The sequence below is a fragment of the Pristis pectinata genome, chromosome 32, assembly GCF_009764475.1.
Source record: "Pristis pectinata isolate sPriPec2 chromosome 32, sPriPec2.1.pri, whole genome shotgun sequence".
NCBI classification, from domain to species: domain Eukaryota; kingdom Metazoa; phylum Chordata; class Chondrichthyes; order Rhinopristiformes; family Pristidae; genus Pristis; species Pristis pectinata.
Window position 1 is genome coordinate 15992262 of NC_067436.1, and position 25348 is coordinate 16017609.

The following is a 25348-nucleotide window of genomic DNA, read 5'->3' on the forward strand; positions in this document are numbered from 1 at the left end:
TGGACCCAGCCTCCCTACTCTGTCTCGAAATAGTGCATGGAAACTTTTGCATCCACCTGAGAGCAGCCAGACTCTCAGTTTAACATCTCATCCAAACGACAGTGCAGCACTCCCCCAGTATTGCATCAAAATATCAGCATGTAGTTTGAGGCTGAGGTCTCTTCAGCAAGGATGCAAAGCCTAATGGATGGTCAAGGACATCTCTAATAACCATTGATGAAGATTCACCAAGTGTAAGATAAAATTTCTTTATTAGTCACATGTACATTGAAACACAGTGAAATGCATCTTTTGCATAGTGTTCTGGGGGCAGCCCGTAAGTGCCACCACACTTCCGGGCCAACTTAGCATGCCCACTTCCTAACCTGTACCTCTTCGGAATGTGGGAGGGAACCGGATCACCCAGAGGAAACCCACGCAGACACAGGGAGAACGTACAAACTCCTTACGGACAGCAGCCGGAATTGAACCTGGGTCACTGGCGCTGTAATAGCGTTACGCTAACCACTACACTACCGTGCCTGCCACATCAGGAGGTGGCATCTGCCTCTTGGTTAGTGCCACTGCCTCAAAGCTCCAGCACACCAGGTTTAATGCTGACCTCAGTTGCTGTGTGTGTGTTTTTTACATTCAGCCCCTGACCACTGCTTCCACCATTTGCCCTGGTTTCCTCTCACATCCCCAAGCTGGACAGGTGAGAATAAATTGCAGTGCCGCAGGGAAATGAAAAGGGGAATGGGAGCTGATATGTACACAATGGACCAAATGGCATTATGTTGTGGTGCAGCAAGCAGATGGCATGAAAGTCCTTCTTCTCTGACTTTGATAGATTACCCACTGCATGCATGGTAAGCTTCCTGACCCACTTATTTATTGAGGGGTGTAAGGTTTCATGGAAAAAAAAGGCAAAGTTCATTGGGTCAAAAGTTATCTGAGGGACTTCTCAAGTTTGCCATTTTTTTTCCAATTAAATGCACCAGTGCATTTAACAGTGAAAAAGTTTAGGGTAAAATAAGCCTGGAGCTTTCAACAGATTTGTCCTTACATGAAAGTCATAATGTTTTTAGGAAACAAGTGAAGCAGATGCAGTTTTGCTCAAACCCATCTTGACTTTTCCAGATGCCAATGGCTTTGCTGTGCATCCAAACATTTTCTGTTTAAGATTTCCAGCCTTTTTTCCCCCCAGTACACATTAATTGAATTAACAATTCCTCTTAATGTACATTTTCCTTCTCACAGTCTTGATATGAAAAAGTCTTTGCATATTTTACGTTAACCTGTGCAAGAACTCAAGCCTCTAGCTAGGAACGCAGAAAACTAATTGACCATACTTTTAATACAGTACACATCATTCCATACCAACATAACCCAGACAAACTACAATGATCATAAATTAACTTAAATAAAAACAAAGGTTAAGTAGCAAAAAAAAATTCTGACACAATTAACACACCTATGGTCAGTCCAGAACTGATGTCAGTCCCTTCCCGCACATGGCATATCACATTAACGTATGAGGAGTGTTTAATGTCTCTGGGCCTGTACTCTCTGGAGTTTAATAGGATGAGGTAAACCTACCGAATATTGAAAGGCCTGGATAGAGTGGACGTGGAGAGGATGCTTCCAGTAGTGGGAGAGTCTAGGACCAGAGGACACAGCCTCAGAATAGAAGGATGTCCCTTTAGAACAGAGATGAGGAGGAATGTCTTTAGCCAGAGGGTGGTGAATCTGTGGAATACATTGCCACAGATGGTTGTGGAGGCCAAGTCATTGGGTACACTTAAAGCGGAGGTTGATAGGTTCTTGATTAGTGAGGGCGTCAAAGGTTACGGGCAGAAGAATGGGGTTGAGAGAAAAAAAAATTAGCCATGATTGAATGGTGGAGGAGAGTGGATGGACCGAATGGCCTGATTCTGCTCCTGGTATGCTCATCCAGCAGCTTCTCTCCACTTCACACAAAAGCACCAGAGCTCCCACTTCCACTGAAGGTTCTGATGAAAAATCATTGACCTGCTTCTCCTTCCACAGATACTTCCCGACCTGCTGAGCATCCCCGGCAATTTCTTTTTATGTAACATTTCATAAAGCTCTCAGATTTCTTTGCGTTATTTCACATCTGTTACTACCAATGTAGTAGCATCAACTCACTCAATACAAGACTAGAATACTAAACTAAGCCAGCCTTTAAATAGAAATGTCAGTGGAAGACAGACGATATGAATATTTTACACTTCCCTTCTACTCCAGCTATATACATCTTTGTTAAAACATTGTTCCCTCCCTCATCTTGTTTTCAGATGGTGCCAAGAAGCTGCATATTACAGGATGTTTCAGATCTGAGGTAAACGTTCACTATGTAAATACTATTAGGAAATGTAGCGCAAGACAGTTTGCCTTCAATGCCTTCCAATTAGATACACGTCCGTGACAATCACCCAAAGGATAGCTCCAATGCTGTCAGCAAGCTGCAAAACTATAAATACTGGTTTGACTGTGTTTTTAAAATTCATTCACACGATGTGGGCATTATTGACAAGTAATTTCCTTTCTCTCTGCTGGTTGACCAACCACAGCCATCTCCATTTGTGCTAGATGAGACTCACCTATTCCCACCCACACAGCCTGGTTTCTATTTTATTGGAGCCATGCTTGGTCAGATACTACTTTGATATCAACAGCACTCTTCATTCTGCACTAATTAGCCTGAAGGGACACGTCCTGCGCTTTGTGGAAAGGAAGGAGCCAGGCAATGTCCTACTGTTTGGTCTGTGCCAGTGATATATCAGTACGTGGACAACTTGCTAAATGCAGAGCTTGTTCAAAAGCACATTTCCAGTGTGGCCCAACAATAATGCAATGACCTTGGCTCCAGAACTCAAAGCCGCAAAGTTCATTCAACAGTTTTCAAACTTGTTTTTCCACTACCCAGAGGTTGGGCACTGAAGCTCATCAGCAAATTATATGAACCTAGTGCGTATTGTGAGAAAGCATCATGTAAAAGCGAGGCTGTAGATTGAGAATGCAGAAAGTTCTTGGATCTGTGGAGTGAGAACTAAATAGTTTAGAACTAAAACAAATTTGTTACTATTGCGATAACAAGCTAATGCACATAAAACTGAAATGAGGCAAACAGAATTAGTAATGGAGAAAGGGATCAAATTGATTTCCTCACAGAAAAATGGATAACCATCAATTAAAAGAGGGTAGTTTTGAATCTTGCAAAAACTGGCAAAAAGCTAACTTTTCACATGGGCATTAACATTCTATCCATCAGCCTACAGTGCCACTATATATAATTTCTTTAAAATCCTAAAGATAGTGAGTGAAAGTTGAGATGTTACAGCACACAGCAAGCTCTGAAGAGTAGCATTCCGTCCGTTGAGTTGATACACAGGTCAACATTCTCATTGGCTGCAATGAACAGCACAGATCCTCGTCGTACGTTGATCTGAGAAGGGTTAGCAGTGGCCGAGGCCTCACCACTGATCACGAGCAGGATACTTGCAGAATCAATGGAAGATATCGTGTACTGTTTCACTGAACTTGGAACCTGAGTTAAAAGAGATTTTCTTTTAGCTTACAAGGTTTGCAGGTGACAGAAACTTAATAGATTCTTCTATCTCTTCATTATATGCTATGAGGCTCTTAAGTAACTTGAAGAACCTTGTTCAGATCACACCTGGTATTGTGCATACAATTGACCACTGTATTAAATAAAGATGTGATAGCGCTGGAGAGGGTGCAGAGGAGATTCACCAGGATGTTGCCTGGGATGGAGCATTTCAATTATGAGGAAAGGCTGTTTTCCCTGGAGCAGAGGAAGTTAACGTGGGGAAGTGGGGACATTACTGAGGTATTTAAAGTTATGAGAGGTATCAATAGGGTGGACATCAGCAACTTTTACCCCTTAGAGTACAAAACTGGAGGACATAGGTTTAGGTTAAGGGTTGAGAGATTTAGAGGGGATCCTTTCTCACCCAGATAGTGGCAAGTACCTGGACTGTATTGCCACAGAGAGGGATAGAAACAGACGCTGACAGCATTGAGTGTTTAGAAGTGCACTGAAATTGCCTAGGCATAGAAGGCTACAGGCCAAGTGCTGGAAGATGGGATAAACATGGATGGGTGCCCACTTGTCAGCATGGATGTGATGGGCCGAATGGCCTGTTTCCTCACTGTGGGACTGTTGTGCCCCAGGAGAAGGTGAATGCAGTATTTACAATGAGAATACCAGAACTACAATGTGAGAGGCTGAACAGACTGTGGAGATCATTTGTCTTGAGAGCAGACAACTGCACAGTTAACAACTGCACCGCCTGCTTTTCTCCACAGATGCTGCCTGGCCTGCTGAGTTCCTCCAGCATCGTGTTTTTCCACCTGCACAGTGACCCGATTTAAAATTTAAGGACTATCACTGTTACTGTCCAAAAGATGTACTGACTTAATGTCCAAAAGAAGGAGCATAAATCTAAGATAGGTCATCGATTTGATTTCGAAAGAAAGTTCTTTTAGTCAGAAAATGCAAAGTTCATTACTGAATACTGTGGCTGATGCAAGTTGCACAGATGCACTTAAAAGAAAGTTAGGTACAAACAACGGAGAAAAAAATAGAAGGACAGGTGGAGTGGTAAATTGAATGCACAACCACCAATGCAGACCTGTTAGGCCAAATTGCATGTTCTGCTGCTAAAAAATTCTCATTTGCATTTTCTCTGTCATTTTGCAATCTCCTTATCTAGGCCAACATCTGTAGTCTGGCTAGAAAGCAAGTTTCAGCCAGGTGATAAATTTCCGGATTGCTGGTGTCAATATTTCTTAACGCACACTTGGCTTAGGCATCAACAGAACGGAAACTGGTTCCCTGTACCGTCAGATTGGTACGTCAGTGTGCCCAGAGAAGCAGCAGCAAAGAGAAACAGATGATACGAGTATTAGTGGAGTCCAGTTCAAGAGCACAAGTCGTACCTCTATTTTTATTACTGTGAAATCAGGCACTGGAGGATCGTACATGAAAACACTTGAATCACAGGGATCCCGAATAAAGGGGAAGATCTTTTCACTTGCTGGTGCAGGTGTGTAATTGAGCATGTCACAAAGGGTGTGAACGTCAATGAACTTTGGAGTGAGGCCAGCTCGCACAGTATTATCAGAACATGCCATACATTCTATGCAATCTGGAACAGATGAAAGTTAATTAGCACTTGCCAGCTATTTCACACAGTATCACTAAGTTTCTCAACAGCTGCCAAAAATAGACTGCAAAATCTATCAGAAAATTGGAAAGGACCTCAATATCGCTATGCATATGAAATGAATCTCTATTAAAAGTAGTTAATACTGTGTCAATTAACTCCTTAAACCGAAAGGCTACACAGTTTACCATGGATGAAAAAGCTCTGATAAAACGTCATCAATTTCAAAGATTAACTCTGTTTTACTCTCCACAGATATTGCCTGACCCAGTGACTATTTCCAGCATTTTCCCCTTTTTAGCTCACAGAGCTTCATTCTATAAACTACGTCAAAGGTTCTGATCGTTTATTCATACGTGAGCAGCAGAGTGCAGTTTGGTGAGGAAGTGCCAAAGACAGTGAAGGAAAATCTAGGAAGTTTGCTTAGAAGGCCCAAGAAATCTTCAGCACCCTAGTTTTAACCTATGCTGGAGTTAATCAGCCTTCCCATTGAGGGATATCACAATATTTTAAACTTGGATAAATTTCAAAATTAGTGCCATTTTACCTCAGGAACAGTTTTCAAATTTGTCATATTACCTCATGATCTGGGCAAAAGTCCTTTCAGTAGAGGAACAAACAATACCAATTATTCTTGTCAATGTAAACTTGTGACCCACAGCCCATCATGGTTTTGGGTGAGCACTCACTGTTCATAGCCACTGGTTTGACAACGATGTTAAGAGTTTAGGAAAAATATTGTAATTGAATTGCTTTAACGTCGTACACTTCTCATCCTCTGGAGTTGCATCTAATCGTAGAGCACAGAAAGAAGCCCTTCAGCCCACCCAGTAAGTATCCATATTAATCCCATTTACTTGCTCTCAGTCTGTAACCTTCTATATTTTGGAATTACAATTTCTCTCCAGACCAAGTCCAAATCTGGAAAGGCACAGATTCTTGACATTGTTTACACAAACCCAGACAACCACAATTATGACCTTATCAATACAGAGTCATAGAGCAATACAGCACGGATACAGGCCCTTCAGCCCAACCAGTCCAGGCCGACCATGGTGCCCACCCAACTAGTCCCAATTTCTTGCATTCGGCCCATATCCCTCTAAGCCCCACCCCTCCATGTACCTATCTGAGTGCTTCTTAAATGATACTGTTGTACCTGCCTCAACCACTTCCACTGGCAGGCTCATTCCATAAACTCACCACCCTCTGTGGAAAAAGTTGTCCCTCAGGTCCCTTTTAAAGATGTTAAGAAATAAAATCCTACAATGCAGTTACAGAGAATTAGTTCAGCCAAGTCATTACACCGAATCAACGTGGCACTTAGCATTTCCATCCTCTCCTTTTATAATGTCTTCGGATCTCACCTCCATAAAGATAAGCATGGGGTTCATTAGCTCCCAGAAACATGGCTTCCCCAGGTTGCAGCTTCACCAGATTCAGAAAGTAAATGACGAAACATCCAACGTCACCCGGAAACTGGGAGTGTAATCGCAGCAACAGCTCGCCGTTACTTCCTGCTGTGTCCTTGCCTGCAGCAGCTACATAACATAAGGCTCTTGTTACCTCCAAACTGTGGCATGCAACAGATTATAATGTACAATAGGGTGCAAGGCATCAAAAGTGCAAATACTGGTAACCCATAAATAGTGCAAATGAAGGACAGTATTTCAGCTGGGTCCATTCAACAGGTCTTGGAAGGATGACCCATCTGTCTTTCCTACTTACTGTGCACTTTTTCCCTCCCACTATTTTTCAGCATCCATGGTATTTTGGAAAATTTACAATCGCAGAAAAGCTGGGATCGTTCTCCTTAGAATAAAGACTGAAGTTCGATTTAATTTTCAAAATCAGTAGGGGTTTTAAAAAAAGTAAATAGGAAAAACAAGAGTTACACTCAAACAATTGGGCTGATGAGAATCTTTATTTAAAATAAATAAATGCAGCAGCTTGATGCATTATCAGATAGGTTGTGAGGGAAGCAGTTTCATCAGTGTTCAATCTGTGGGGAAGGAGCATGGATTAATTGAGTAGCTCTTTTAGACTGGCACAGATGGCCTTCTGTACTGCAATATACTGTGATTTTAATATTTGGTAACTTTATTTTGGGGAGGGGCAAAAAATTCACCCCTCAGTCGCTAGCCCTAAACAGCTGTGAGAATATTGTTCGCCAGTTGCACTTATCCCTACATATTCTGTTCCGCTTGTTAAAGGGGACAAATCTGCACAGATGAGTACAACTGGCAGCCCCTTATTCTTGCAAATTATCAAACACACATCTCCCTGAATGCCAGCTCAAATCATATTTTTGCACTAGACTGACACTTTGACACATTATCAAGTACTGCATTGCCACAATGCAAATTAGACCCTGTCCATCATGGTGGGTATCAAAGATTTCACACTATTAGTTGAAGTGCACAGAGTTCTCTTGATATCCTGATTAAAATTCCTCTCTCACTGACAAAACCTCGTCTTTCGTCTTGTTGCAGCTTGTGGGATCTTGCCATGCATAAAATCTCTGCTTGCTTAATACTAACTGCAAGTCATTTGTGCTTGTGACACTTCTAACAGCTGCGATGTAATAGATAAATGCAAATATTTACTTCAAAGTTCCATATGTTGGCAAACCTGCTTGTAAGAATCCAAGAAATATTTCATTGCACATTAGTTAAGTGCAAACTAATTTACATTTGGCTTCAACATAGTTCTGCTCTCTGTTAATACCACAAACCTTCTTCCAACACTCTCTTCACCAGCATGTTCAGCTGATCAACAAATGTCTTCTTTTCACAGTTCATCATTCTAGTAAAGCATTTCTTCAAAGCATCAGATATCTGGCGTGGGTCACCTGGGCTATTTTCAAGCATTTCTGCAGCTTCATTGCCAATCACTGCATGAAATTCTGGGACATCTGCAACAAAGCACAAGTGTTTCAGAGATAAAAAGGAAAACAACAAAAGTCAGACATCTGTTGAAGAGTGTAGGGGTTACAAAAAAAACATGTTGAACCAATTTTCAGCTTGATTTAAAAGTGGATATACCACTGACTTTGGAAAATTTGTACTAATATTAATAAAATTTGTATTAACATTACAAATTTGTATTAACGTTGTGATAGTAAAAACATGTACTTCAATGTCTCTTCCTCAGTTCATTTTGAAACAGTTTACAGCTATTTAATTACTTAAGGATACACATGTTTACAAAAAGGGTGGCACAGTACCACAGCTAAGAGAGCTGCTGCTTTGCATCTCCAGCGACCCAGTTTAATCCTGACTACTGTTGTCTATGTGGAGTTTACATGTTCTCCTTTGACCCTTGGGTTTCTTCTGGTTGCTCCAGTTTCCTTCCCCATCCCAAAGACAAGCAAGTCGGTAGGTTAATTAGCCATTGTAAAATTCCTCCTCATTTATAGGCAAGTGGTAGAGTTTGATGGGAACGTGGAGAGAAAACGTTACAGTGGGAATGGGATTGCTCTAAAAATCAGCATAGTTTCGATGGGCCAAATGGTCTCCTTCTATATTCTAAAGAAATAATTGAATTCAGCAACCAATATGTGCATGACTGCATGTGGTCCAAACTGGAAGGTAATGTCCATTTCAACACTCATTTGCTGGCATTGGCTGGATGTTGGCCAAGGCAATATTTTTTCCAAAATGTGACATGCAACCATCTATACCCAATGGACAATGGATCCAATGATGCAACTTCCGCTCATTACATCACCGAATTGCTAGACCAATTGCATGTAACCAATAGCTTAAAGTGATGATACCCGAACCCAGGAGCTTCAGTCTCAGAAGCCTGAGCCCAACCAAATGTCACCAAGTGCTTACAGTTCACACAGAGAGTAAGGAACGGAAGGACTGTACTTATGAAACTGCTCCAGAAATATGGAAAAAAAGAACATGCAGCATTTTACCTACAAGTTTACCACCAAGATTTACAAGGACAAAACAGGGGTGCTTCATGCCTTACTCTTCAAAAATCCAATAATTTCTTCCACTGGTCTGAATCCACAGAGTCCTTCAAATGGAGTCAGTGCAATGGCCATTTCTGGTTTGTGATTTTTATCAGGATATCTATCTGGAAACTGAGCATGGAGTTGCACAGCTAGTTCCTGTAGGAGACAAGTTACAAAACTATGAACAATACAGTGTTATCTATGCTTTAAAATTACAACTTCAGAAAATTACCTTATAAATGTTTGATTTCTGGGGTGTTTTTTGGATTATGTTCTGGGGGTAGGAGACATGGAACAGAATGAAACACATCCAAGCCAAGTACAGCAAAAACCAAGTCAATCTCACTCACGCACAGTAGTGTAGCGGTTAGTGCAACGCTATTACAGCGCCAGCGATCGGGGTTCGATTCCCGTTGCTGTCTGTAAGGAGTTTGTACATTCTCCCGTGTCTGTGTGGGTTTCCTCCAGGTGCTCCGGTTTCCTCCCACATTGCAAAGACGTACGGGTAGGTTAATTTGGGTTTAAAATGGGCGGCGCGGACTTGTTGGGCCGGAAGGACCTGTTACCACGCTGTAAATAAAATTTAAAAAAAAGAGCACAAGGCAGAGCTTTCCCTGCCCTGCCCCAATAGTAGTAGTATTTCAGATCTATCAATTCCCAGCAAAATCATAAATACCTGGAGGAACAATGTTTATCATTGCATTATAAATATCAAAATTGTATTTGTTTTAAATACTTTTCCAGTGCTTTAATTCCAACCTGAGAAAAGCTCCTCCTATGGTTCTATGGTAATGCACTCATAAATATACACAAGTCTTGAGTGAAGAAGATCTTGCAAAGAAATATTTCTGAATATCACTGGTTTGCAGAAAACACGGCAGGCTGCTTTTGCACAGTATGCTCCCACAATCAGCAACGTGGCAAATGATCACACTTCAGCGATATTGAATAGAGGAAAACCAGGAAGAACTCCTCTGCTGTTCTTGAACAGAATACCAAAGGGTCTATAATGTCCATCACAGAGCACCAGCAGGAGATCTGTTTAATTTCTCATTCACAAGACAGTACTGGAGCATCAGCCTAGATTACTGTGGTCATCTACAGCAGGACAAACCCACAACCTTCTGGCTCAGTTTATATCAGTTAAATTAAAGGATTGTTCTGAACTACTACATTACCTTTAACTGAGACTGCTTAAAGATTAGTTCAGACAGGATCTTTGCAGATGGGAGGGAGAGGGTAAAAATTTGTTGACTTACACTTGGCTTGGGGTAGTTAACTTCAAAGATCCACCACACTACAAGGGAAGAAAGATCTCATTTCAGTCCTACATGGCCTATTCCTTATTTTGAGATGTGACCCCTACTACTAAACTCCTCAACCAAGGGAAACATCATTTCCACATCCACCCTGTTGAGGCCTGTAAGTATTTTGTACGTCTCAATAACATCACTTCCCCTTGTAAACATGAGAAAATAGGGTTCTATCCTATTTGATCTCTCCTCATGTTAGATCCACCATCCCAGGAACCACTCCAGTGAATATTTGCTGCACTCCCTCTCGAGCAAGTACAGTATATCCACTTATAGGTAAGGTGACAAAAATTGTACACAATACTCGAACTCACTGAGATCCTATATAAATGCTGCAAGACATCTTTACTCTCGTTCTTAAAATGTTTCCCCAATAAGAGGTAAAACATTAGAAGCTGAGACTTGAGAGCAGATTTGATATATTTTGCATTTGCAATACATTTTTCAAAATTAAGAGAATGAAAGGATATGCATTAGTTCAAGAAAGTGATGCCAAGGTAAAAAGATCAGCTGTGATCTTATTGAACTGTGCAGTTGGCTTGAGGGGCTGAACAGCCTACTCCTGCTTCTATTTCTTGTGTTCTTATAGTGGTGTGAGGGATCATACGTTTAGATAGAGTAAGTGGAAAGAACATATTCCCCATGAGAAGAGGCGTCAACGACCAGAGGACACAGATGCTGCATCGCATCCCAGAACTGAAACATTGTGTTTCTCCTTCGCAGATGCTGACTGGCTTGCTGAGCGTTTACGGCATGTTTTGGTTTTACATATTAAGTTACTGTTTTAGCATTCTGAAGAACAGTCAGTGAAATGCACAAAGTCTGATCTGTTTTAAACTATTATCTGAGAGCAAACTGGGGCCCATGAAATAACAGAGTCCACCAGATTCCTCTCAGATGCAGCCAGACGGCTTTAAGCAGAACGTATATGCAGGGCCAGAGTGTTCTCTACCAGGTCCATGCCCTGCAGTTAGACCCCCCTCACCCCACAGCAACACTAACCTTCCGTGGCCACACCGTTGCTGTTATGGTTACCTCGCAAAGAAGAACTGGCTGCAAGTGGCAACTTGGCCATGGGCAGAATAAATTAAGGCCCCACACATGGACTGGCCTAATAGGCAGTGTAGAGATTTCAAATGTCTCCAATGATGAAAGACGTTTAGAAATAAATGAAAAAAAATTTCTTCAAAATAAATAAGTTCACTTAAAAACATTTAACTAACAAACTAGAAACAAAGGAATTAAAATATAGTTTTTAAAAAAAACACTTACCTTCACACCTTAAGGAAGGTCAGCAACGCCACTGGAATGTACTGGGGTGCTCTAATGCTGGCATAAAGCTGAGAGACAGGATAAAAAAAAATGTATCCAGCTCTCCAGCTCAGTACGCAACAGAATACCCCTCAGGGGTGTTCTGGGAGGACTGAGAGATCAGAGGTGTACTATACTGATGTGATGCACAAGCACCAAAATCTAGAATATGCAAACATAGGCAGTGAGCCAGTGGTTTTCTACAGAATTGTCAGCTAGCTGTCAGCACAATCGAGCCCGATGTATTTTAACACAATGCAAATTTTACTATGCTGGATACTGGTCAAGATTAAACTCAACAGCTTCTTCCCCTCCGCCATCAGATTACTGAACGATCCATGAATACTAACTCATTCCTTTTTTACTGCACTATTTATTTACTTTTGTAATTTAGAGATTTTTATGTCTTACACTGCACTGCTGCCACAAAACAACAAATTTCACGTCACATGTCAGTGATAATAAATCTGATTGATTTTCTTCGGCAGTAGTACTGCGTTCATTTGGGAAACTGCCACAGTCTAAAATCCCGGAACAATGGCACCTGAAAATGTGCTCATATTTCTGGACGAAAACCACTGTTAAACAGGGCTGCACAGTGGTGGAGCAGTCCGTGCTGCTACCTCACAGCTCCAGGGACACGAGTTTGATCCTGACTTCACATGACATCTGTACAGTGTGCATGTTCTCTCCCTCGCTACGCAGATTTCCCCTGGGTGGTCTAGTTCCCTCCCACCTCCCAAATACACGCCAGTAGGTCAATGTTGGATTTGACTGCTTTAATTAGTTTTTTTTAAACATGTATAATGTTTAATACACCTCAAGTGGCAGCACAAGGAATGGCTGCTTACTAGCTTATTGGTTTGTCCATCAGGTGAATCTGGTTTTTTCATTGGTTGGTTTGGCCACAAGTATCTAATAGGTTTCCTGATTGGACTATTGTTAGCTAAAGAGCATCTCTTATCTCAGGTATAAAAGGTGTCGCCTTTTGTTAATCTCTCTCTTGCTCGTCTGCCCCCCGTGGCCTGAACTCATCTTTTGTTCCCTTTGTCTCGACTCATCAAAGCTAATGCCATGCGCTCTGTGACTGTTTCTTTGTTTTAAACTTTCCAATAAAACTTTGAAGCACCAAGTTGTTTTCAACTCATTCCTGGACTCCTGAAAGAACCTGTGGATTTGAAAATAACCGGATCCCACATCAATTAGACTTTGTAAATCATCCCCTAGTGCAGGTGATCAGCCAAAAGAATTGGAGAAAAGGCAAATTGATGTATACATATGAGAAATTGGAAGGGTACAAGGAAAAAAAAGGGTGAACAGGACAAATGAGATTGCTCAGCTGGGAGCTGGCATTGACAGGAGGCAGACACAAGTTCAAGATAGAGGTTATCTCGTTTGGTACGTGATGCAGTTCAACTCGACATATTTCTGAAATGCATTCATACTCCAGGTAAAGCTTTCTGTGCTTTAAAACAATTTTGTTCGGAATTTGAGTTCACAGAAAAGTGAGCAAAATCAAGAGGATATATTACATGCTACAAACGTGGCTAGTTACCCAATTATTGGCAGCGCACAAGGTGACAACTTAACCCTTTGCTTACTTTGTTTGGATGAGCTTGAATAGATAACGAGATGTTGACCGAAAGCACCTTGAACAAGAAAGGCAGCTGTCCCTGGAAAACACCCTTCACCTTTGACCCCAGACATTCAGGATGCTCCGAAATCCACTGCCCAAGAGTCCTCTGGGAAATTCGGTTGTCGCAAATGATTGCATCCCCTTTGGGATGGGCTCCCATCCATAACTAATAGAAAAAAGAAATCACAAAACAGCATCACTTCTCAAGCTAGCTAATAATTTCCATGTCTTGCCATGTTGTAAAATGTGTTTCCCTAATTATATTGCACATGGACTTCTCATCTGTGTTACCTGTTAACATGATAACGCCTTTAATAAATGCACACTTGTGAATGAGGTAATTGTAAATTTAATTTATATTAAATTGCTATATGATTTTATCATTATTCTTCCTTCCCTGCACGAACCTAAGCTATCCAAAGTAGAAAATGATGTTATGCATAAATTTGTTTGCTGCTCTTCCAATGCTCATCAGGAAGCGCATAATTTTAGCAGAATTTTAAGACTTCCTTTTGAATTATACTTTCAGTAAATGATCAACACAAACAATTTTCAGATTGCATCATGAAGGCAAAAAAAATTGTGATTACTTAAATCATTCAATGCTATGACAGGGGTGGGGTTGAAGAGTGATAACAACATTTGCAGAGCAATGTTAGCCCTTTATGAGTGGAGGAGGAATTACACTGGGCTCAACGTACATCCATATATCCTCTTGAACAGGTCTATGTAATGCCTTGTACAAAAGGCGGCACACCCTCTCTACAGCACTGGTCAGTTTAGACTACATGCTCATAAAGTGGAACGTGAACATATATTCATCTAACACAGCTACTGTTGAGCATAGCTAAGTCAAAAAAAAGAGGCAGATTTGAATGCCTTTTAACTGCATAATTTATTAAGAAATACTAAGGGCTAACACCACTAAAAAGTAGGGATGAGGTCTGTTGAGAAAACTGCCACACACCCAACTTTGACTTATCTAACATTACCTTTTGGAAAAGTTGCAAATTCACCAAGCAGAAATTCTGAAAGATAAACAGAGCTGGGAAGCAAAAAGCCCATAACACATCTTGGAAAGACCCCAGTGGTTTACATCAAGCTGCAGACAACAGAATAGCAGTATGGGAACAGCAGCCAAAGAAGGGAGACAATATTGGAAAAGTCCAAAATCGTGATGTCAGTATCTTTGAAAAGTTCACCTACTCACATACACACCTCCTCATTTAATACTAGGACCTAGGATTTTGTTTGAAGCAAAATGAGCAAAATACCTCAGCATAGGGTTTCTCTTGTTCAATGACTATCGAGGGATCATTACTTGAAATTAGTTTTGCCACCTCACTCTCCGGTCCAACCTTCCCCCAGGCGTAGTGCTGCACAGCACATTTCAGCGGAAACACTGGGGAAAACAAAAGATTGAAAAGCTCTAACCGCCTCCAAATCTCAGCACAATACTTACGATATGACTGCAAGTTTGGTGTAGACACCTCAAAATTCAAGACAGTTTAAACTTCCCAAACAGTCATGTACTTTAAAACCATGACAAAGTGGACAGAGTAAGATAAAATGGACATTAAAAACTTCTTAAAGGACAATTAGTCTCTGGGACCCCACTATCCAGAGGAGTAGATTGGAATTTCATTGTGCAGACAGCAATCGATGTCGGTTACTTGTTAAGTTTTAGAGCTCAGATCAACAAATTTTTATTAATCAAAAATATCAAGGAACATGGGGTTACAGCCCAATTATGATCTTGCTAAATAATGGAAGAGACCTGTGGACTGAATGGCCTACTATTGTTCCTCCAATCCCTAACAGCAACAAGGTGGAACAGAATAAATCATGAGGTGTGTGAGATGGAGCATACTGAATGCGAAATACTGACAATGGTAAACAGGTCCAAAAAATAATAAGGACGGGAACCAAGGTTTGTGGGCATGAAGAAGCTTTCCTACATGCAAGTTTTGATAACTTGTTTCTAATAGTCAGCCTGCACAACAGTAAATATCCTGGAACCCCACAAAAACAACTGTTTTTGGTCATCAACTGTCCATCATAATGAGCCTAGGTGTGGACTGGGGCTAAAAAAATCCCAGTAATAAACCTCAAACCAAAGATAGATCTTTGCAACAATGGTCTTGTAATTATTCTTTGCCTGAGTTGTTCAGCAAACTTCAGGGTTTGACAATGACAAATATTCTCAACAGAAAAGGGCAAAAGCAAAATGTACATACACCCTGCAATGATTGTGAAAGCAAAATCTTAATTTGTGAATCAGAAGAAATGAATGCAAATCATCTTGCTCTCCCAGTAGGTGAACACACTACACAATGAGCACTTGCCTCTCACCTCTCCAAAATATCTCATTGACCCATGAGAAAAGCAAGCTATGACAGAATTATAATTGTTACTGGAAAACTGATTTACAAAGGTCTATCTTGACCAGCATATCCCTACAGAATACTTTTAACAGATCTGAGGATTCCAATGATACATTCTCACTGTTCAGTGCTTTTATTCCGATCACTGGGTTCCATTTCCCACTTTTTTCAATGCACGTAGTTCACTGAAAATTTATTATACTACTGTGTAATGTGGTTAAAAGAAAAGTGAATTAAAACTGTGTAAGGGTATTAATACGAGTAACATTCAATAATCTAGCACCAAAATCTCCAAGGTTACCAGATTATTTGAGTTATAATCTACCATCTGACTATTCGGAACTCCTGATATTTCAGCATCTGGCTCACCAGATGATGGTTGCCTCACTTTCTTGAAATCCCACACTCCCCCGCTGCTCATAGGGGGTCCCAGTTCCTGTGCTCCCTTCTACCTGAACAGGGCCCCATTTATCAGTGTCCCAATAAACTGACTAGGGCCCACTTTCCCATGCTCCCTTTAGACTTCCAGATTCACTGGAAAATTTATTATAAAAGTGGAAATTAAAAGTGTGTTGGGATATTAATAGGGGTAACATCCGAAAATCCAGAAAATCTGCTAGTCTGGCACCAATATCCTGAGTGTGCCAGATTATCAGAGCTTTACTGTATAAAAGTAGATCTGATAAACAAAATGAGTGCAAGGGCAAGGAGAAAGATGAAATTTTGTTCTTAGTACAAGAACTGCCAAAGAGTGCAGTCCCTGATAAAAGGAGGTAGGAATAGATTCCACAATAGTTTCCAAACAGGAAATTGGACAAATATTTGAACTGGACAAAGCAGCATTGGTAAAAGCCTGGCGTGGGACATTCAAAAGGCTCACACAGGTGCAATGTGTCAAAAGGTCCACAGCACTGCACAATTCCATAAATATTCCGTACACCATGAATACATACAAAGGACCTCCACTTCCCTGCGTGACATTGGTTTCATTTTCATGTACAGAGAGAATAAAACAGATTAATCATTTTCAGCAATCAGTCCACAATCTGCATTGGCAGATGAACCTCAAATGCTTAAGATAATTTCTCATGTTATCTACTTATTGGAACAAAATTGAATTGCTGCTGCCTAAACGCAGGGTAAAATTGCCCCCTGATGCTCATCAGGTACCAATCACTCGTGACCTACAGACCAGGTCTTTGAAGTCTCCACACATTCTTCATTCATTTATTGAACTGTAATCACAGCAGCAAACATTAATCAAGCAATCAATATCTGAACTGCATTCAAAATAACTTAATTGGATTAGACTACATTACTGAAATGTCATAACTACCCTAAAAAAAATCACCAATTTAAAATTTACTAGGACTAATACCATGCAGGTTAATTCACACCAAGAAATGCATGTATAACAAAATCATAATCCTAATATATTTCATGACAAAAGACATGAGCACAAGAAAATATGCAATAGCCAAATGTACCCTCCTGCAAACGATGTGCAATTAATCAATCCTATCATGGACTCAAAAGCATCATTATAATCTCAAAAGTATGCTTAATTCTCCAATTCACAAAAGGAATCAAGCTGGAGAGTATTCACTAAAAATTAAATGGTTATTTTTAGTTGTAACCATTTATCCAGACCCCATAGGTTACCTCTTCTTCATTTTCCTCTATTTCTCACCAATTACATTGCCTGTTATGTTATATATTTTTTAGAATTATGTTTCACATATTTTCTGATTACATACACTGAGATAGTTCATTCAAAGTAAGATGGAAGTCTCAGCCTGTAACATATTACAAGCAATGAAGTTTACTTTTTGAAGAGCAGTGATTGTTGTGATGTAGGATCTGAGAAATATTACAACACAAACCAGATAATCTGGTTTTAAAGATGTTGCTCAACGCAAACATTGCCAGAGGATCCTTTACATTCACCCAAGAAGCAGTTGAAACTTTTGTTTAACTTCTCATCTAAAAGGTAACACCTTCCCCAGTACTACACCACAAATGTCTACCTGGATTTGAATGCATAGAACTTAGAGTGGAACTTTAACTCTCAGCTGATCTCAAACCTTTTAAGGCCACAGCCTCCAATTAGGCACAATGTCAGTTACACTTTGCAGGTCAATTCATAATAACCCAGCATGTTGCAGAAATTGCTAGCATCTCCTAATCAATTCCAGTGGGCTCCCAGATATTTCTGATTTCAAGGTTTGGTGGGGGGAGGAACTGCCTCAAAATGACACCTTAAACTGCAGAGACAAAAGGAGAAGCTGGTTTTGCCGCAGAATTGCAGTGCAAACTCCATCCCAATTTGTGAATGTGCACACAGACTCAAGTTCATTGTTGTCATAGGAATACATACACAGGGTACAAATGCCATGAAAATTAGCTTTTTGCAGCGGCAGCACAGTATATTACGAGACAAGGGCAAACGTAAGTTAACATAAACTTGAATTTAAATTATACATGTATGCAAAATAAACATACTAATGCAAGATTCGCAAAATATAAGCCAATGATCAAATAAAACCATTTCCAGCAGAAGGCAGCTACGATACATAGAAAAAGATACCCAAAGCAACTGGGGACACAACTGGCACAACAAAAAGTGAATGGGTGCCTATATTAGTTTAGAAATAGCAAATTATTAATAGTCTTGCATTTCCTGCTCCGCCTTAGAGACAAGGGGAAGGGAGGAAGAAGGAGAAATAGGAGCTGGGGGTGATGGAAAGCTCAGGGTGGGAGGAGACGGAGGGACAGTGGGTTTGGGGCAGGACGAGGACGGTGGGGGGGCAGGTTTGGGGTGGAAGCGAGGACGAGGATGGTGGGGGGGCAGGGGCGAGGACGGTGGGGGGGCGGGTTTGGGGCGGGGCGAGGACGGTGGGAGTGGGGGGGAGGACGGTGGGGGTGTGTTTGGGGTGGGGCAAGGATGACGGGGGCGGGTTTTGTGTGGGGCCAGGACGGTGGGGTGAGGACGATGGGGGTGGGTTTGGGGTAGGGGATGGGGGGAGGACGATGGGGGCGGGTTTGGGGTGGGGTGAGGACGATGGGGGGCGGGTTTGGAGTGGGGGTGGGGGGAGGACGATGGGGGGCGGGTTTGGGGGAGGACGATGGGGGGCGGGTTTGGGGGAGGACGATGGGGGGCGGGTTTGGGGGAGGACGATGGGGGGCGGGTTTGGGGGAGGACGATGGGGGGCGGGTTTGGGGGAGGACGATGGGGGGCGGGTTTGGGGGAGGACGATGGGGGGCGGGTTTGGGGGAGGACGATGGGGGGCGGGTTTGGGGGAGGACGATGGGGGGCGGGTTTGGGGTGGGGGGAGGACGATGGGGGGCGGGTTTGGGGTGGGGGGGAGGACGATGGGGGGCGGGTTTGGGGTGGGGGGAGGACGATGGGGGGCGGGTTTGGGGTGGGGGGAGGACGATGGGGGGCGGGTTTGGGGTGGGGGGAGAACGATGGGGGTGGGTTTGGGGTGGGGGAGGACGATGGGGGGCGGGTTTGGGGTGGGGGGAGGACGATGGGGGGCGGGTTTGGGGTGGGGGAGGACGATGGGGGTGGGTGGGTGTGAGGGGTGACCACCCAAGGCCAACTCGTCAGTTCTGCCGCATTGCCCGCTGAAAGGCCAAGCCTCACTCCCCACGGAGAACAACCGCCATCCCCCACCCGCTGAGATACCTCGTTCCCATAACCAGTGGGTGACGGCCACGGCTACTTCTGATCTGACCGCTCTTCAAGCTCCCCTCACCTTTCACCGCCGCCATCGCTGCCCTCTCAGGAAGACGACGTGCGTGTGAGGTCACCACCATGCGTAGAAAACGTATGCTGCGTCTTTGTAATGCATGCTGGGAATTGTAGTTCAAGTTAAAAGATGGTTAACATGCGAAAGTTTCAAGCTCTAACAATACTGAAGATGTCTCCATATAAGCTTCATTTTATAAAGGTCCTCTATAATAGGTTTAGATTTGTCCTAAATTTATATTATTAGAATTGCAATGGCACATGCCAAATTTATCTGAAATCAAAAACTGGTAAATTGGTTTATTATTGTCACATGTACTGAGGTACAGTGAAAAGCTTGTCTTGCATACCATTCATACAGATCAATTCATTACAACAGTGCATTGAGGTAGTACAAGGTAACAGAGTGCAGAATAAAGTGTTACAGTTACAGTGAAAGTGCACCACAGGTAGACAATAAGGTGCAAGGTCATAACGAGGTAGATTGTGAGATCAAGAGTCTATCTTATTGTACTAGGAACTGTTCAATAGTCTTATAACAGAGGGATCGAAGCTGTCTTTGAACCTGGTGGTATGTGCTTTCAAGCATAATTAGAGAATGCTGTAAATATTTACAGTCAAAGTCGAGTTTATTGTCATCTGCACAAGTCCATGTGTGCACAGGTGCAATGAGAAACTTACCTGCAGCAGCACCACAGGCACATAGCATCAGATAAGCAGCATTCACAAGAAAAACATAAATTAAACATATGCAGCAGGTCAGACAGCATCCGTGAAAAGAGAAATAGGGTTAAGATTTCACGTCCTGGACCCTTCATCAGTTCTGTCAAAATTTCGCTCTGTTTCTCTCAATCTAGCTCGTCATGGCCCTTGCACCTTATTTGTCTACCTGCACTGCACTTTGTCTGCAACTGTAACACTACAATCTGCATTCTGTTATTGCTTTTTCCTTTACTACCTCAATGTACTTATGTTTGGAAAGATCTGTCCGGATGGCATGCAAAACAAAGTTTTTCATTATATCTCAGTACATATGACAGTAATAGACCAATCACCAATTTACTGCTCATACTAGATTGCCCTTGTAAGGGGTTGGTGAATCATCTTGAACTATTGGAGTGTTTTGAAGGTCTATAATAATTTAGATCCGACTGAGTGGTTTGCTAAGCCAGTTCTGAGTTAACAATATTGCTGGGAGTCCAGACACACTAAAGTCAGCAATCTTTCCTTTCCTCAAGGATGTGACCCAGCTAAGTTTTCATAACTATCCCGTGGTTTCATGGTCATCATGACTGATAAAAGCTTCTTTTGATACATAAATTCCAGATTAGTTTAATTAATTGATTGAATTTTCATTCTCAGCTGCTCTGGAATTTGAATTTTTGTCTCCTGATCATTAGTCAAGTTTGCCTTGTTATGTGCGTGGTAAGGTACCTCCAAAGATAATACATTTCTGGGAGGGACTAGTGGTTAATAAGTTCCAGCTAAATCATGAATCTTTTAATCAGTTTTAAGCCTACCAAGCTGAAAAACATCCAGCAAAAGCGTCGATACTCAAGCTTCAGGAGAACAATACAGAATGATCAGGTTACATTGAAATTGGGATGGGAAATTAACATGGTAAGCAGCAGGAGTTCTGGTCCTTGCTTATGAACAGAATGAGGTTGTTCACCAAACTCAGGTATCAAAATACAAAATCAAAATGCCACAGCTGCTGGAAATCTGAAATAAAAAGGAAAGTGCTGGAAATACTCAACAGATCAAACAGCATCTGAGGAAAGGAAAACATGGTTGTGACTAGAACTGCTGTTTGCTCAAGAAATGTTGAGAGGTTAAACAGAGATCTGCTCTCCGAGGTGGACGTAAAGAAGAACAGGGGTCCTGGCCAATATTTATCCCTTAATCAATATCAGTTAAAAAAAAGTCTGCAATCATTAACATACTGTCTGAGGGAGCTTGTTGTACAGGAAATGGCTCCAAACGTCACTAAAAATCAAAGCCACAAAAATGCTCAAAACAGTGAGTGAGTCAATCAGCATTGGAGGAGAGAAACAATTGCAATTTCAGGTTAATGACCCTTCATCAGAACTAATGATAAAACTCTTTCTCCTGAAACATTGATTGTGTTTTGCTCTCCACAAGTGCTACCTGACTTGCTGAGTGTTTCTGGAACCTTTTTTTGTTGCAGATTTCCAGCATGTGAGTTTTTTTGATTCAATTCAGTGAATCTCGTATGACTAGTTGTGTGCATATTGCTGTCACGTCAATGAAAAGTAAGTTGTTGGATCATTTTCTCGTTGTTGTTTATGAGAGTCTGCTGTGCATAGCAATGAAAGTGGATTTGGTGTAACTACTTAAGTGACTGTGGCTGTGTAAAGATTTGGTGGAACATCGGTAAGAACTCCATTGGTCTGCGGGGTTTCGCAACGTACAAATTGTTTCTCAAATTTCCTTTATTGCATCAGTTTTCCAACTACTCAACAAATGACTGTGGGATCCTTCTGTGTAAATGTTTGCTGCAATATCGGTAAGAAATAACCTTTGCTGTTTGTGGAATTTTGCAACGTGCAAAATATTTCCTTTATTGCATTAGTTTGCCAAAAGGCACTGAATGGCTGCTGTCGGCAATGGGACGCCCGGCAACACGGCGCAGAGCAGGAGCCGCCTGTCCGAAGTTCCCCTCCTCCCAGCGCCGCGCCGGGACAGCGCACCACCCCAATCGCCCCCCATCCCCGGCCAGCGACGTCATCGCCGCCGAGGCCCCGCCTTCTATTGTGAGGTCACAATCGGCGGTGGCTGGGTAAGGGCGAGCGGGGTTTTCGCGCGTGCGCGCTCCCGGGACCTGGGGCTGGCTGTCGGCACAAGGAAGTCGGCGCGAACAGCCGGGGGCGGGGGGGCCGAGCGGAGGAGTTCGTTAACTTTAAAACAGGAACAAAAATGTCGGAGTTTGACGCCAATCCGTTCGCGGATCCAGTGGAAATAAATCCCTTTCAGGTAAAGGAGACGCCTGCCTGACTTGTGGGGGGAGGGGGAAGTAAACAAATGTATATTCGGCTGGGCCCAGACGCTGAGGCGAATTCCTGAGCGAAGCCTAACTTGCTGGCTGCTGATTGACGGGGCGGCTGACCAATGGAGAGGCAGTCCGCCGTCCATTCTGCGCGCTTCCCCCCCCCCCCCCCCCCCCGCCACGGGGGCGGGACGAAGCTGGACGGTTGATCAAGTTAGACTGGCGCGGCGTAGGTTTTGCCACTTGGACAAAACTTAGTGGGAAAGTTACTGGCCGAGGGGCGCAGGGGTCCCAGAGCCTTATTTGACCGCTTCAGGCAGATATTCTTGCATTTAAACTAGAGACCGAGTCCGGCAAGGGTTTAAAGCTGAGGCAGGAAACAGGTGCAGCTCATTCCTGAAGAAAAGTCAATTCCAGAGTTTGAGGTAATGCCCACACCCATTCCATAATGTCGTCATAACTCTTCGTTTTTAAAGCCCAGTGTTAATCTTGTTTTTAAAAATTCTTGAGTGTCACTTGACATTACGTGGGATTTGCAATATTTGGGCAATCAAGTCAGGAAAAATAAACAGAAAATTCTGAAAGTTGTAGTATCTGAGAGGAACGGAGTTGGGACGCTTACTATTTTATTCAATGGAACATTAACTATTATGATGAAAGTTCATTGTCCTGCAATGTTAACTGTTTCCCACTCCAAAGATACTACTTATAATGTAGAGTCTGGTTCTTCAGATTTTCAGCATCTTTGCTTTTCAGTAATGTTTTCAGCCCATTTTTGGTTGCATAAAAGCTGTCTTCCATCCAATTGATGTCATTCTGTTTCTCTCCCTCATTCTCATCCTGCTTACCTTTTATCTTCATCTGCCTCAACCACCATAGAGTAGTGCATTCTCACAGTAAGTTCTTCCTGACTTAGTTTAGACTTGGGCTCCCATATGTGAAAACCTCTATGGTTACTTAGTCAAACCTTTTCATAACTTATACAAAAAACTTATTACACTCCTATCTCTTTTCTAGAGAAGTCTGGCTGTTTAATCTTTCCTGATCATTCTGATCCCTCAGTGCTGCGTCCTTGTTAATTTTTTTAACACCTTCTCCGATGTTTATCAGCAGAACTGTGTGTGATCTAATCAATGCTGTTTTATCTCTTCACTCCCATGCTGTATAAATTTCGCTGCACCCTTATTTACAAATTAATTTGGGAATTGTAGATTCTCTGCTATTTAATCCTATTTATTGTAAACTAATCTTAGTGTATGGTTTCATTTATTAAGGCATTAATCTATTACATTTTAGTATGTGAACCTGTAGCTCTGGCTCCACTAAATGTTTTAGAAACAGTATCAATGTTGGATCTAGTGATTTTGAAGAAAGTGTTACGGACTCAGTGAAAGTCCCTTTAAGATAGAGAGTGTGTGTGTATGTGTGTGTGGGGCGTGCTTACGTCAATAGAAGATAAAGGACGTAATGACGTTGTTGAAGAAGTAAGAAGAAGGAGAGAGAGAGAAGGGAGAGAGACACCAGCCTGCTTGTTTTCTCTATCGATGGATGAGAAACAATAACTGTGTTTGCCACTGAAATCCATGTATGGAAGTTGGAAGTAATCCGGTGGAGTTCACTTTGTTGCTGACCTGTAGAAGGAAACAGGTATTTGTGTGTGGACGACCACGGTTCGGATGCTTTTCAGGGTGAGGAAGTCACTACCGAGTAAACACTGAAGTGTCGTTTGGGTTCCATCCTGGAACATTTGGATTTCGTATGTACTCTCTCTATGTTTTTCTACATCTACATCTTATCTTCAGACAACGGTGGTTGTTGAAGAAGCCCTTGCTCATGTTTCACCTTATGGCTTGCGGAACTGAACTTTAAGAACCATTCCGGAACTGGGAGTTTTGGACTTTGTCACACACACACACGAAGAGTTTAGTTTTGGGGTTAACGTTCGAGGTTTAACATTCTTGAATTCTAACATACTAACATTTTTTTTTACTTTTATTTTACGTATTATCATAAGTAGTGATTAATAAAATAGTTTTTAACACTGAATCATGCTCAGTGTGTTTCTTTTGTTGCTGGTTTGTGACAAAAGCAACAGATCTAGGTGTATGAATTTAGTTTTTGAGATAAAGTTGATGCTGCATTTTCCTATACGCATGCCCCAAATGCCTCATTGCATGGTAATTGGTTCATTTCTATGATTTCATCCTGTTATGTTCCTGGTTTTGGTCAAATTGTAGCACATCTATATTTTAACTCTGAAGTGTGAGGAAAAATGTTGATTTTGTTTTTCGGGGCTCCTGTGCATCAATGACAGCAATTGTGCATTAGAACCAGTTTGCATTTACATCACCGTAAAGTTTGTAACAGTAGTGGAATTGGATTAAATTTGACATTAAGCCACAAACCTATTAAGATTGAAGGGGAAAATGGCTTGAGGAAATTCCTGAGGGACTCGGAAGCTGAAACTGCAATGGCCATGGTTAAGTGACAATTCCAGAATTGGAGTGACGCCGCACTGGAGGAGGCTGTAAAGGTAGGGCAAGGAAATCAGGATCATCATTTTAAAATTGACATATTACACAACCATGAACCATGTAGGACAACAAATCTGGGTAGTGGGCAAGTGTGGCTTGGTGCAGATTAGGATGCAGGCAGTAGAGTTTTTGGATGAATTTAAATTTACTCGAGGTTGAAGGAAGATAAGGAGCTGGCTAGGCATGAGATTTATAACAGTCTGATCTTGGTTTGAACTCATAAACTATACGTCAGTGTTGAAGAAAACACAGT

The 25348-nt window shown here is 42.0% G+C and overlaps 2 protein-coding genes across 3 annotated transcripts in view; one reads left to right on the top strand and one right to left on the bottom strand.

Moving 5' to 3' along the window:
* Positions 1–234: 234 nt before the first annotated feature.
* On the bottom strand, positions 235–19603 carry mpi (mannose phosphate isomerase). Of its 2 annotated transcripts, none has more exons than XM_052042716.1 (8): positions 19562–19603; positions 14694–14821; positions 13385–13585; positions 9174–9315; positions 7927–8106; positions 6560–6733; positions 4966–5174; positions 235–3550 (listed from the first exon to the last, which is right to left on the bottom strand). In XM_052042716.1, the coding sequence occupies exons 1-8, from the start codon at positions 19575–19577 to the stop codon at positions 3338–3340; spliced, it is 1263 nt and encodes a 420-aa protein (XP_051898676.1). In that variant the 5' UTR covers positions 19578–19603; the 3' UTR covers positions 235–3337. The 2 variants fall into 2 exon arrangements, with proteins under 2 accessions (XP_051898676.1, XP_051898677.1); XM_052042717.1 differs by having other exon boundaries at positions 19492–19573.
* A 2738-nt stretch (positions 19604–22341) lies between these two features.
* The window catches only part of scamp2 (secretory carrier membrane protein 2), a 37281-nt gene continuing 34274 nt past the window's right edge, over positions 22342–25348 (top strand). The window contains exon 1 of the mRNA XM_052042605.1: positions 22342–22548. Within this exon, the coding sequence (XP_051898565.1) occupies positions 22492–22548 (57 nt within the window). The 5' untranslated portion in view covers positions 22342–22491. The remainder of the gene's footprint in view (positions 22549–25348) is intronic.

Coding starts and splice junctions, on each gene's coding strand:
- mpi (XM_052042716.1), bottom strand. Junction 9,316..13,384: donor TTCAAGCTCATCCAAACAAA/GTAAGCAAAGGG, acceptor TGTCTCCTACAG/GAACTAGCTGTGCAACTCCA. Junction 3,551..4,965: donor TCACAGTAATAAAAATAGAG/GTACGACTTGTG, acceptor CTTTTAACTCAG/GTTCCAAGTTCAGTGAAACA.